The sequence below is a fragment of the Sardina pilchardus genome, chromosome 3 (assembly GCF_963854185.1).
Source record: "Sardina pilchardus chromosome 3, fSarPil1.1, whole genome shotgun sequence".
NCBI lineage: Eukaryota > Metazoa > Chordata > Actinopteri > Clupeiformes > Clupeidae > Sardina > Sardina pilchardus.
The window spans coordinates 14,819,226-14,832,897 of record NC_084996.1 but is presented as its reverse complement, the minus strand read 5'-3'; the positions used below and the strand labels follow the sequence as shown (position 1 = coordinate 14,832,897).

Sequence of the window (13,672 nt, the reverse complement as noted above, 5' to 3'; positions counted from 1 at the left end):
AATGGGGGGAGGGTGGGGGAGAGAGAAAGAGAAAGAGAGAAAGAGAGAGAGAGAAAGACAGAGAGAGCGAGATTGAGCCGCAGATGGAGAGAGCAGATGGATAGAGTAACGAGAAGAGATGGAAAAGAAGACTGAATTCTAGGAAGGACTGTTTATTCTTGTAGAATAGAGAGAACTGGTGAGGCATAATAATGGCAGTAGAAGAGATGCACACAGCAGATGAATTCATCGACAAAGATATATAAATGAAGGGAGTGTGACTTGAGGATTGCACCAGAAGAGGGACAGTGAGGGACCGTGTCAGGAAGTTCTGCGGTGACCTTCCAGAACACCTTTCCAACACTCTCGGCGGCGGACGACCACCACCACCACCCGCCTCTCAGTGCACACAACAGAGGCCCTCCGGGGCCTCCCACTATGAGGTTGCAACCATGATGGGCTTTACGGTAGAGTATGTGGAAATCGATCCAGTCACGTTGAACCTCTGCATCCTGATCGCCAGCTACGTTATCTTGCTGATGGTCTTCCTGATATCGTGTATACTCTACGACTGCCAGGGCAAAGATCCCACGAAGGAGTACGCCCCGGACCCGGTGGCGCCACACAGCACAACGCCGGTCCGGCTGGTGGTCATGCAGAGCTCGCCGGCCGCCACGCACTGGGACCAGACTAAAATGGTCGCGTCCTATGAGACGACCTGCCTCGACCGGTGGGACAAGAAGAAAAGTACTTTGGTCTGAGGGGGACAGGAACGGGCAGGATCGCTTACGCTTTTTTTCCGTGTTTTTTTTTTATCTGTGTTCTTCTCTGTAACCTGCCTGTCACAGTTGGATAAACGTTTGTACATATTTTTGGAAAAACGGGAAAATAAATCCATATTCTGTCTATTTTTTATACAAGGTTTTTTGAATTTTGCTTCTTGAAAAAAAAAAAATGTTTGGAATGGACCTGCGGAGGACAAGATGGAAACGGTAAGAGAAGGAGTGAGGGCGGGAATCATTGGTCATTGGTGCAGTTGTTGTGAGTGCATGTGAGATCCTGCTTTACCAAATCTCAGACAGATTCCCTGAGTGGTCTTTTTTACGTTCAGGAACAAATGTCACATTGGATAGACCTGGCATATGAAGCATATTGTCCAAACCAACCAAATAGGCAGGCTCAGTCATGGTTTCAGTCCCAGCTGCTAAAAGTGTAGGCCTATGCATGCAAATATTTTGGATTGTACAATGACTCAGAGTTGTTACTGTATCTATTTTGTGTTCAGTTGTGAGTTCGGAGGATAAACGAGGCGTGGTATGACGACTTGGAAGTTGAGATTTAGTGCTGACAGTTGCTGTGACCATTCCATATAATGTTGGCAAATGTTTGGATGAGATTGCTGTCCAGTAACTGCTCGGTGGGTCATTGTGAGTCCATGTAAGGTTGTGACACCTGAGCATTAGGTTTTGCCCTGTTTGATTTTTAAAGAGCCTTCCGTCTAATCAGCATCAGCATTTGAGAAGGGTTCTTATGATGTCTCATTAAGCTGCCTGTAAACCTCCTTAGCCTTGCTCACTCTACTGAAGAGTCTCTACTGGCCTGAGAAGTCCTGTCAGGGATGCACAGATACAGAAAAGAACTACATATATAGAGGAAGAATGAAATTGTTAAATCACTGTTTTATTCCTGTGTGTTATCAGAATGTGCTGTTATCGAGGCAGGCTAACAAGATAAACACAAACTGTGTGCACTGTTTCTGGGGCCCAGTACACACAACGTTGGCAACCACATCAGATTGGGACAAAGGTTGATTGACACTGAGACTGGTGTCAATATTTAACTATGAGGATGATAAGTCTGCCTCCATAAACACAGAAGGCAGCTGGAGCGCTTGTGTACACAGCTCAGTGGGCAGCCATGATGGAATTCTGTGAGTGTAAATCGGAGGCTGTATTAGATACAGTTGATAGACAGGGATGGTGTGGAAGTAAATACAGACCACTGAGCTATATGCAGCAACTGCATAATAAAGAAGAATACAAAGGAACACCACAAATGATGTTCTCTGATCAAGTATCAAATAGAATTGGACTATACAGTAGAATAGTATTATGGCTGTATTATTGCCATCATTCTCATAGCAAAAAAAAAGCAGAAGAGCCTCAGGTTTTGTGGCCCTGTTTAGACCTCTTTCCCAGAATGATAAATGACTCCATCTCTGAGCCAGCCTGGGCCTTGCTGTGCCAGCCTGCTAAGTGGCCTGAGCTGTTCCTGACCTGGCTTCATTGTTTATGTTTGTCCCTGTGACAATGCAGTGAGTCTCTGGGGATCAAAAGCCTTTTTCCTAGTGGTGCAAGAGGAGTCTGCTTTCATCTCAGCACAACTCGGGGTTATATTTACTAATTCAGCAGTTTGAGCTAGTTGATAGTGAATAATACTGTATATATAATATAAAGCTTTATTGCAGACACAGGTCCATATCACAGTACACATAATAAATAGTATTTAATAGTTATTGAATGAAACGCAGTCACTGATGATGATGATCTTGAAGACATGAAATGATGGTCTATTATTATTTAGCAAATTCATCATGAGGAGGCGCGCACACATCCAAAACTGGCAGGTGCCGGATTCCAAAAGTTCAAAGCACGAGAAAACAAAGCTGAATCCGCACACTACTGAGCTCCATGTTAACTGTTTTTAATCAGATAGTATCGTTTCAGGCTATTGCCCTACTGTACCTCAGACTTCAAGTCTAGTCTGAAGAAGAGCAATAGCCTGAAACATTACTTTGTGATTAAAAACAGTTCACATGGAGCTCAGTGCGGACTCAGCACTGTTTTGTTTTCTCATCTATTCTTATTTTGCATCTTTGGTGCTGCGGCAGCTGTCTGGCTCTGCTTGGTTGCTGAAAGTCTGTTTTGATTTGTTGTGCCGTGGCACGAGGAGCACCGGCCGCGAACATTACGCTTGTTTATGGCCTTATAAATAGATGGCTAAAGCTACAGTACCTGTAAGTAGCATCTCACCAGTGACACGGAAGCACACACATTGCTAAAAGTTGACGGAAATAGCTTTGTGATCACGGCACTCTAACTAGGAGGGATGAATGGAGTCTGAGCTTACACCAATCTAATCCTACTACTCTGCCATTTGTGCACAGCGCCCCAAATTTAGACCTGATCAACTTAATGGGTCTGTAATGTCTTGCTCACGAAAGAGTTCGCAATAAATTAATGATCAACAGCACCAGTTTTATAACCTTGTTACACAACTCTCTGGAGTGCAGGCATGGTGCGCAAGTCTGAATCAGGCACTGAGGCACGCAAGCTTTCACCCTCTAAGAAAACTCGATCTGCATGAAGTCTCTTATTAAGCTGTTACTAATAGTCACATTCAATTAGATTTCTGTTCAAACTCAGCAGAACAACAAAGGCTACCAAAAGAAAACAGAATAGTTGACAGAGAGCTAAAGAGAATAAAACAAAGTTTCCAGCAGACAAAAGGGAAGGGCGATGGGTTAAGGGATACCAAAGACGTACTGTACATCCATTTATCATCTGCAGTATACACTGCAGTGCTCTGCTGTGCAAACACTGGCAATGCTGAAAGGAATTGCTGCATACGCCTGCAGTAAAGACTGCCATGCAGGGAAGTGGAAACTGTCAGTAATCTCCCCCTGCTAAAGACCAGCCATGCTTTTTCCAGGCATCTCCATGCACGCAACATTTAGCTTGTTAGTGGCCCCTGTGCACCTGCATGCCTTCAGGTCTCTAAATACAGCCAACAATGCCGCAGGAAAGTCAGTGTGAGTCTCATGGCAAGATTAGGCCCTGTGGCAGTGGCCAATCAGAGCAGAGGAATTTCTTATAAGAGTGCTTATTTGAATATAGTTATTATTGCATGGTTTTATTGTGCATTTATTTTTTCATATTTTTACCAGTTTTTTTTGTCAGATTTCATAAGATTCATAGGCTATCATAGACACGGCGTTCCTAATAGCTCGAGTTCAAAGAATAGAGCAGAAAAAAGAAATAACATGATGAAAGTAGATCTACTTTCAACACTCTATCTGAGTGTTGTAAGTGCAAATACCACTGGAATGTCATGTCAAAAAATGTCCTTGCCCTGTCCTGCTTATTTTCTTGGTTGGTCAGTAAAGGAAAACCCCCAATTGAATAACAGGGGGCAAATCTGGCAAAGTGCTATGATGCTGCTACAGTCTCCGACGTCTTTCTCTCCGAAGTCACTGTGTGGGAGATTGAAGCTCTAAACCTATTAGCGGGCTGTTGAACCCTCCATCACGTGTCTGCACAAACCCTTTCTTTACCATGCAAACAGGCTTGTAACGGTCTTCCGTGCAGAGTGCAGAGAGCAGAGAAAAGAGGCAGAGCCTGGTTAAAGGTGTCCGTTTGCTCTTCATTCAGTTGCGACGCATATTCAGTCACAACACATTTGTCAGATTTTGGCTACACGTGCGCTCTGTGACCAATAAATCTCAAGAGCATATTGCAAAATTGGGTCAGAGAGCTATAATTGCAAACTGTAATATGGAGGTGGATGGAGGATGGGACTGATATGAGGGTGTCATTTCAGTGTTGCCAGATGCTTACTACCTGGATAATACTGAGATGACCTCTGACCCGAAGTTCACCTGCAGTATTGTTCTCACCCTATCAGCCGGAAGACCGGACCTCCCTCTGTAATTGTAAGCACAGTGGCCTTCCACGACACGCCACAGCCTTTTTAGTTGCTAATCCATTTCCAGGGTTGCTTCCTCCTCCTGCCTACATACCTCACAGATAAAGCTTGTGTATGTTAAACAAGGGCTCTGGGATTTGCTTGCCCACATTTAACTCCACTTGAGCTTAGCGGTAGATGAAAGGGTTGTTGAGCATATATAGCTTTGTAATACAAGGGCATATCAAAACCTCGACGCTGGATGACACACTTTGATGATTGCATCCTGGTCTCTGTAGGAAGGATCTCTGTCCTCTAATCTGCCCAGTGCTGAAAACACAGGTACCAGCTGCTCCGTGTGGCCACAGCATCCTCGCAGCCAAGGGCCACGCAAACACACAAGCAGATGGTCCCTGCCATCCCCTCGTTACCTGTGTGAATGACATCTTTAAGCCTATGCCAAGCACCAGGGCTCAGTCACACCTTCACTGATCATCTGCAAGCATGTCATCCTCTCCCTCTCTCCCTCTCTCTCTATCTCCCTCTTTCCCTCTCTCTCTCTCTCTCTCTCTCTCTCTCTTTCCCTCTCTCTCTCTCCCTCTCTCTCTCTCTTGCTCCGTGTCTCTGTCTTGCATACAAACTCAGTAATGCGGAGTACTCGCTGCAGCAGACTTGATTCCTATGGGAGCTAGCCTTTCAGTTCTGTCCTGATGTAGTGATTCACCTGATGGGCTACGGTGCACTGCACCACTGCTACAATGCCGTGTTTCCCTTACAAAGTAAAAAGGGGGGGGGGGAAATCAGCCTTGTGGTCTGGCAAGAAAGGCATGAATTGTGTGAGTAATGCTGCATCGCAGTAAGTGTCACACAGGCTTCTGCATAGTGATGACAGCACAATATAGCAACCGATCTAGCATATAGGACAAAGGGAGAATATTATATTTATTCAATCTTTAAACAAAATCTGTGGAAACATAAAGACTGACCTTATTTGATCTACAATCTAAAGGTCATGTAAACTGTTACATTTAAGGTTACAAACAGAAAAAGAGACCTACGAGGAATAGCCTAAACCTTAAAATTATGGGCAATGTATCTGGCTAGCATTGTGTTACCTAATGCTGAATAATTGAGTTACAGTATTATGTAAGCTGATTTCCCTTGCTGAAGACAACACAGTTGTAAGGTGTTTGTGGTTTAAAGGCTTGATGACTGTATGATGTATTTCAAACCTTAAACCATAGGCTAGGCCTATTATGTTTTTCAGTATCTCACAAGTCATGCATAGAGCATAGAAATATTAAGTCACAATTATGACAAACTTCGGCAACACCCTTTTCTTTCTCAACGACACTTTCTGTATCAGTGGAAAGTGATCTATCAAGTTTAGTGTGATGTGTGATGTGAAGTGTGATGCAAACTGTAGGCCTGTAAAACCTGCTTCTGACACTGGAGATAGTATGAGTGGGCTAGGCCCTAACAAGAAAGGGAATGTAGGCCTATCTTTGAAAGGTCGAAACTATGGATGGGAAACAAAACCATTTTTGCTTACATTTTAAGCGCATGTCGATCACTGCTGCATTCGCTTCGATGTAAGACGTGTAGGTAAGAATCATCAGGTTGAATTTCGCATCCCATTACATCCCGCCCCCGCTGATAGCGTCACGAAAAGACAGCAGAAAAACAATACCATGATATTGATGCTGATTGGTCGTGAACGCTGATGCCGCTGTCGTTCAGCTCTGCTATTGGACAAATGGCTGTCGTTCAGCAAATCATTTTGGCATAAAAATTACAACTTTAGGTTGCTGTTTGGAGGACATCAGGAACATGAAGTATAGCGACATGGTGTGGGTGGCTGCCAACGCGGTGGTGGTTTTAAGTCGAACCTATCACTTGATTGAAGCATAGCCAGCTTTAATAGCAGGAATGCTTTTGAGGAAACGATTGAAATAGTGCCTTACCGATTTCCTGTACGAGAATATTTTGAAAGAAAGAATGACTGAGCTGTCGATGTAGATGGTCAACGTAAAAGCTCTTATAGCTTGCTAGCTTACCAATTTGCCTTCGTTATTTCCCTCGTTCGGTCAGTTTCGCTCTCAGATCTATTAGACATTTCATCTAGCTTGCATTTTCTTGCCAAAATAAACATTGCAATGAAGAGAGCGAATAGCTTTCAGAGGTAAGTCTCAAAATTCTTAACCCTGCTTAAAGACAACGCGAAGACGATGGAGGATGTGTGCTAGTAAATATCCAGCATACCAAAGTTCGATGCATTACGTTATAACAGTAACATAATAGCGACTGGATATTGTAATATGCGCAACTCGCTGTCATTGGCTATTGGATTACTGTAAAATAATATTTGTATAGATAGTTGTAACAATGTTGCATGTAAAACCTTACAGCTGTGTGAGCGTGCTTAGCTTTAACCCATCGTCGTCGCCATGTTTTTCTTGACGTGCATTGGCATCTGGGTCCATTTATGAGTCATATATCATGTCAGACCCCACTGTCAAATACATTGAACGTTAGCAAGCTTTCAAATTATGTCTTTTGTCTTAATGCTGAAATGATATGATCAAACTGTTTTGAGATCGGTCACATAGCCTACATCTGGATCGGTTGGCACCACTGTCATACAAATGAGGATGCTAGGGCGGCGCCCCTAGAACCCCGCTTAGATGCTTCGCTTGTAACTTACTGACACCGTCAGCATGCAATGACGGCAGCATTGTTGACAGCTGTAAGACTGCGTCTGTTTTTATGCAGAAATTGCAGAGATATGTCGCACAGGGTAGCCTACGTAGTTCAATTGGGTGTAGTGGCGTTAATTGAAAGCCCCCCCCCACTCAGAAGCGCCCCCTCCTCATCCAGAGACCCTGGGTGTCACGAACATAGAATAACGATGAACCCCAACCCCTCTGCTATCCAGTTTATGTTCAAAATATGCTGTCATTTCATAGATGTCGAAATGGACTCGACTCGTCATTCCTTTGTTTGCTGCACCAAAATGTGAATGACTGTTACTTAAGTACTTTCTAACCGTTTTGCTTTCAGGTTCATGAACAGCAGAGCTGCAGCAAACTGCCGATATCAGCCCACCTGCTATGAGCATGCTGCTAACTGCTACACACACGCGGTAGGGGACCAGGATTCATAATAGTATATAATAATCATAATAATAACAATAAGACCGTATGCTGCCAGTGTTGTGATGGATATGCAGGTTAGCAGTGAACTGCAACAGAAAAAAGCTTGTTTGAAATGTATCTATAGATGTCCTATCATGACACCGATTTGATCCAAGAGGCTGTCACTTGGTAGTTATTAATGAGAAATATGGAAGAATAGTGCTACTTATAGCTTTAGTCCTGTGGTCAGGTGTATTTGTGTGTCTCTGACAGGGCAAAGGGGTTCAGCTTGACCCACGTGAACCTGAGTGTGTGTCAGCCTTTGTTGCATCTCAGCACTTTGTAAAGCAATTCATTTGTTAGTGAGCTGCTGAAATGTTTTTTGTCGTTGTGAGGTCCTGTGTATTGTTGTTTATCACTCATAATGGTGAAGTGATTGACAGAGTGGCGAAAACTCATTCTCAAATTAATAGGGAGCTGGAATGTGACCTTGTTCATTTCGGCGGCTTTCCAAAAGGGCTGAAAACATTTTGCAGCTGGATCGAGTCCAGTGGTAATCCTTCCTCTTCAGTGCAGGTCACAAACGGTCTACATTTTGACAGGGTGTTACCATGAATAAGAGCTTTGTCGTCTTATTATCCTAGTGTAAGCAGCAATACAGGAAATCTGCACGGTCATGTTTTTTGAATGGTTTTTCAAACACGGAATGTTTGCCTCAGTCTCAGTTCTGACCCGTGTGTGTGTGTGTGTGTGTGTGTGTGTGTGTGTATGGTGTGTGTGTGTGTGGTGTGTGTGTGGTGTGTTCATGTGCGTGTGTGTAGTTTCTCATTGTCCCAGCATTCGTTGGGATGGCCTTGCTGCACCGTCTCTCCGACGACCGCTGGGAGAAGATCACAGCCTGGGTGTATGGCATGGGCCTGTGTGCGCTCTTCTTGGTCTCCACCGTCTTTCACATCATCTCATGGAAGAAGAGCCACATGAGGTAAGTGCTCGTTGTCTCCCTCTTTCTCAAACCCCCCGTGACCTCTGTCCATACCCTTCCGTACTTTCCTCTCTGGGTGCCTCTCATGCAGCGTTTATACGTCCTCCCTCGCTCCTCGGGCCTCGATCCTCACTGATCTACATAAAGAAAGATAGAAGAAGGGATAAACTATCCCATTGTTGCCGCCCCATCATTCTTTATGTAGATCAGTGAGGATCGAGGCCCGAGGAGCGAGAGAGGACGTATAAACGCTGCATGAGAGGCACCTTCTGTGTCAGTTGTTCTACCAGGTCTGGACCTTAAAAACTCAAAACATGTCTAGTTACAAGTCTTGGACAGGCTTTGAATTTAGTCTTCAGTGCACAAAGCCACCACCGCAAATTTTAATATAGTCTTTCCCCATCATTTGGGGTCATGACTTCTGGCGTTGAGCATGCTATCACAGTTTGCTGTTAGTGGCAAAGCTTGGCTAATGGTGGGAGCTGCTTCTCTGTTACAGGTCGATGGAGCACTGTTTCCACATGTGTGACCGCGTAGTTATCTACTTCTTCATCGCTGCCTCCTACACACCCTGGTGAGTGGTACGGCACTCTGCTTTGAACATGTAAACCAAAAACCAAAGTGTTCTGGCAGAGTCTTTCACAAATTCTTCACATGCGATTTGTCTTTCTTTAAGTGTGTTTCTTGATTGCGCTTCCTCTCTTAGGCTGAATCTGCGTGAGCTGGGCCCTATGGCAAGTCACATGAGGTGGTTTGTGTGGTTGATGGCCGCCGCAGGGACTATTTACGTGTTCAACTATCATGAGAAGTGAGTGGGTCAGCACACTTATTCAGACCTATTCAGACTAAATGGTGTGTTTGTACTCCTTTTCTACTGCATGATGGAACTTGCTTATGTCAATCTGGTTTGTGCTCCACTTGTAGGTATAAACTGGTTGAACTGGCCTTTTACCTAACTATGGGATTCTTTCCTGCTTTGGTTGTGACCTCAATGGTAAAGTATCTTTATATGTTCTTTTTTTTTCTCTGATATACAAACATCTTATGTTATTCAATTGCATTGTTGCAATGCTTCATCAGTATAAATGCATTTTTAAATGAGAAGCTAAAGCTTGATTTCTAGGCCTTTGCATACAGTATACCTCGAGTTACATAGCTATCCAACCTACCCATCCATCTTTGTGCAGCGAGTAAGCTATTCTCACAACTGACAATCCATTCATTGATTTGTTCTTTTGGAAACACTTATACAGCTTACAACTACGCTATGAGATATTGCTGACATCCAGTAGTTTGCATACAGTAGGGCTTGTAAAAACAAAGTGCTTGACATTAGGCCTATATCTCCCCCTGGTGGTTAAGTGTTGAAAGTAAAGATCTGAGTTTGAAACACCTGTCGTCTGCACTGGGGTTTAATCAGACAAATCCCATTACAACTTGGCAGAATTTTTGGCAGCATAACTAGTTAATTATAGCCTGGCTGAATTGCCCAAGGCCCAGCTTTGAACGGAGAGGCAGTGTGACGTGTTCCACTGTGTTAGATTAGGTTTAATCCATTTTGGAAGCTCAGTTCTCTGTCGGGATCACATTTGCTGAAACAATGTACGGGCACACACTTTAGGCATTCAGATTGCTGACATCTGATAAGAGACCACCTCAGAATCTAAATGTTTATCCATTAGATGGGTATTGGAAGAATTTGGCAATATTTGTATTTAGAGGCTCTTCATTTACCTCTTTGTACGGCACATGTATTAACACCTCCCCAATTAGTTGTAATATGGGCTTGATATAATATGGTAAGGGGCGCAGGATTGCTTTGTAAGAGTGTAATTTAAAGTCAATCAGTATGTTCCTGTAGTGAATCTGAAGAAGACCACACGGTCGAAACATCATTCTGTGCTAAAGAGAAAATAAAACTAAAAAGAAGGATTTTTAGTGTGCGAACCTTTTTCCACTTTTTTTGCTTTGTAAGAGTGTAATGATATTAAAGTGATGAAAGTTCTGTCTCTCACCGTGTTCTCATCCATGGGCAGAGCAACACAGAGGGTCTGTCTGAGCTGGCTTGCGGTGGCCTCATCTACTGCCTGGGGGTGTTCTTCTTCAAATCGGACGGGGTGATACCATTCGCCCATGCCATCTGGCACGTGTTTGTGGCACTGGCTGCAGCCGTGCACTACTACGCCATCTGGAAATACCTCTACAGGACCCCCGGGCCAGACGAAATCAGGGAGGCCTAACGGCCCGTCACTCGTCTCTGCCTCGATCTCCTCTCCCTTCTCCTCTTTTCCCTTCTTTCTTCTCTCGTCTCTCTTCTTATTCTTTTTTTCTTTCTCCATTTCTTTCTTATTTTCCTTCCCCCTCTTTCTTCTCTCTCTCTCTCTCTCTCTCTCTCATCCCCTCCTCCTGATCCTCTCTGCCCTCACCTCTCTATGGCCTCTTCTGCTCCTGCTTCTGCACCTCCTCCTGTTCTCCACTCACTAGCAGGCAGATCATGACCACACACACCCACACATACCCCCCCCCCCCCACACACACACACACACACACACGCACACAAGACTCTGCTCCTCTCCACTGGGCCAGACTGCAGAAGAGAACAAAATGGACAGAAAACAACAACAACAGCAAAAGTTTACGAGTACAACTGTGTATTGTTTACCATTTTTGAAGCAACTGGATAACAGCACTCACACATTTCAGCCATTGAGAGGATCACATTTCTTTCCGTTTTTGAGTTCTAAAGCTCATGTCTGTCTCGGTATGAGAAGGAGAGGAAACTCTCCTTTTCTGCTTTGAAAATGCTCAGTCCTACTTGGGAAACGGCAGTATATAGTCCATGTTCTTTGAAGCTCTTTGATATCACACCTTTCTATTACAAAACATTCCACGGCAAATGTCACCCACAGGGATTTTTATCAAGCATTTTCTAGTCCTCACTCAAGACCAACACTGGAGGTTTGGTCATGAGCTCATGTCATTCTAGCAGTCATGCTTCTATCCACACAATACATATCCACTGAGGATCACTCACTTCAACATTTGGCTCTTTGGTGCGGTTTTTGTACGGTGGTGTTGTCTGTACTATGGAGCAGTATTTGAAAGTGCTGACTTTCATATTTTTTTCCAAGGCGCTTTTGTAACGCGAAGAACCACTTATATTTGATATCTTTGACTTTTGTTGAGTAACTCTCGCCGGTGAGCAGCTTGTAATGTTTCAAAGGCCCCAGAGTAATCGTGTTGAATGTGATGATGATGATTTTCTTTTTCTTTTCTTTTTTTCTTTTGTTACTCTAACCGATATCGGAATGCTATCATTCAGTGACTGTGCCCTGTGATGCTTTTTTTGTCATCATTGAAGCTGATCAAAAAGTGTAAATTTTCTTATTGTTAGCGTTTCGACATTTACACTAATCAGTGATCAAACGTTTGCTGCCACTCCCCCATTATTTATGCTTTTTGTCAGTACATACTCACCACTCAGCTGAGAAATGTATGCTTAAGAGTCATGGCTACGCAGAGCTCAGTGCTTTTAAAACCCAGACCTCATCCAAGAACAGACTTGCTTGGCTTGCGTATGACTCACGATGAAGTCTCATGTGGAAGCAGAATTAAATGTAGAAGAAAGGACTTGGAATGAGAGAACCATATTCAGCACTGTATCATCTGCCTATTTGTTTTCAGCTGAATAGAAAAGAAATGTTTTCCGTCGACCCACGTGATCATACTGTGCTGTGCTGTGCTGGACTCTTAAGGACTCCTATCTGCAGTATGGGATTCATCAGCCATGCTGTGAGGAGAACTGAATCACCAGATGTGGCCAGTGTTCTCGAATATCACATAGTTTTAACTTACCCTTAAACGCGGAAGGTACACATCCAGATTCTGGTATTTCTGACCGGATCTTCGTGCTGTACCTACACGTCGTGTGGCTAGTGTGATTAATACTCAGTGTTTTAAACTGCATGGTGGTCGGTAAATGTGTGCTTTTATCTGGTTTCACTCTTCTTTTTTCTTCTTCTGTGAATATGTGAGAACCACAAGGGTTGATGATGCTAATTTTGATAAATGTGAGTATTCAAAGCACCCAATTCCCAGTTTTGTAATATTTGTACATTCTGTTTTGGCACATAATTCTGTACTGGCCTTTTGAAAAACAAAAAAGTAAAAAAAAAAAAAAAAAGATCTTCTAATGCTACTTCTCTATTTTAAGTAACCTTCTGGTGTTCTGGTGCTGTACATAAACATTTGTGTCTGATTCTTAAAAGATTTCATATGTGTTAATACAAAAAATAAAGCCTTGTTTGACATTACAGTCGTATAACAATGTCACAATCAAATTGTGAAATACTAATGTAGACCACTTCAGCGGAAGAGGCTGGTAGTTCTTGGTTGAAAAGTGTAGATTATATCCACGTATCGGGTGCTCTTGGACAATGGGATCAATTCATGATTAGGAGAAAAGTCCAGGCACTCCAGGAATGGTGATGGAGGAAGGTATAATTAAAAAGCCTTTGTTTGTATCTGGCTACATAGAAAACGCCAACATGTTTCGACCACACTTGGTCTTCATCAGGGCATGTACTAATGTAGATCATGTTTTATTATCAAGGTCAAGTGTTTGGTATTTGTTCTAGAAGTTTCAAACATGCAGATGATGTAGTGTGATTTCATAGAAAATGATCTTTGAGCCTGAGCTGAGGCAGATCCAACATGCCATCACACCAGCGGGAGTCACCTGAGTAAAGGTTGCGTAGTTGAGCTGTAGGCTATGGGTCTGATGACATGGGTACATTCCATCCCTCTCCTTTGTCTCTAACCAGCTGTGACAGTTGAAAGTCACCCAAAGGCTAATTATGGTAGGGCTTGAAAAGCAGACAATCAGGCTAGGGAT

At 43.5% G+C, this 13,672-nt stretch overlaps 1 protein-coding gene across 2 annotated transcripts; it reads left to right on the top strand.

Moving 5' to 3' along the window:
* The first annotated feature begins 638 nt into the window (after positions 1-638).
* mmd (monocyte to macrophage differentiation-associated) lies at positions 639-13,091 on the top strand. 2 transcript variants are annotated; one of them, XM_062532052.1, is made up of 7 exons: positions 639-971; positions 7,723-7,804; positions 8,618-8,778; positions 9,278-9,352; positions 9,485-9,586; positions 9,703-9,772; positions 10,815-13,091. In XM_062532052.1, exons 1-7 carry the CDS (start codon positions 934-936, stop codon positions 11,016-11,018), a joined length of 732 nt encoding a protein of 243 aa, XP_062388036.1. In that variant the 5' UTR covers positions 639-933; the 3' UTR covers positions 11,019-13,091. The 2 variants fall into 2 exon arrangements, with proteins under 2 accessions (XP_062388036.1, XP_062388037.1); XM_062532053.1 differs by lacking the exon at positions 639-971 and adding an exon at positions 6,480-6,844.
* The last annotated feature ends 581 nt before the right edge of the window (positions 13,092-13,672 follow it).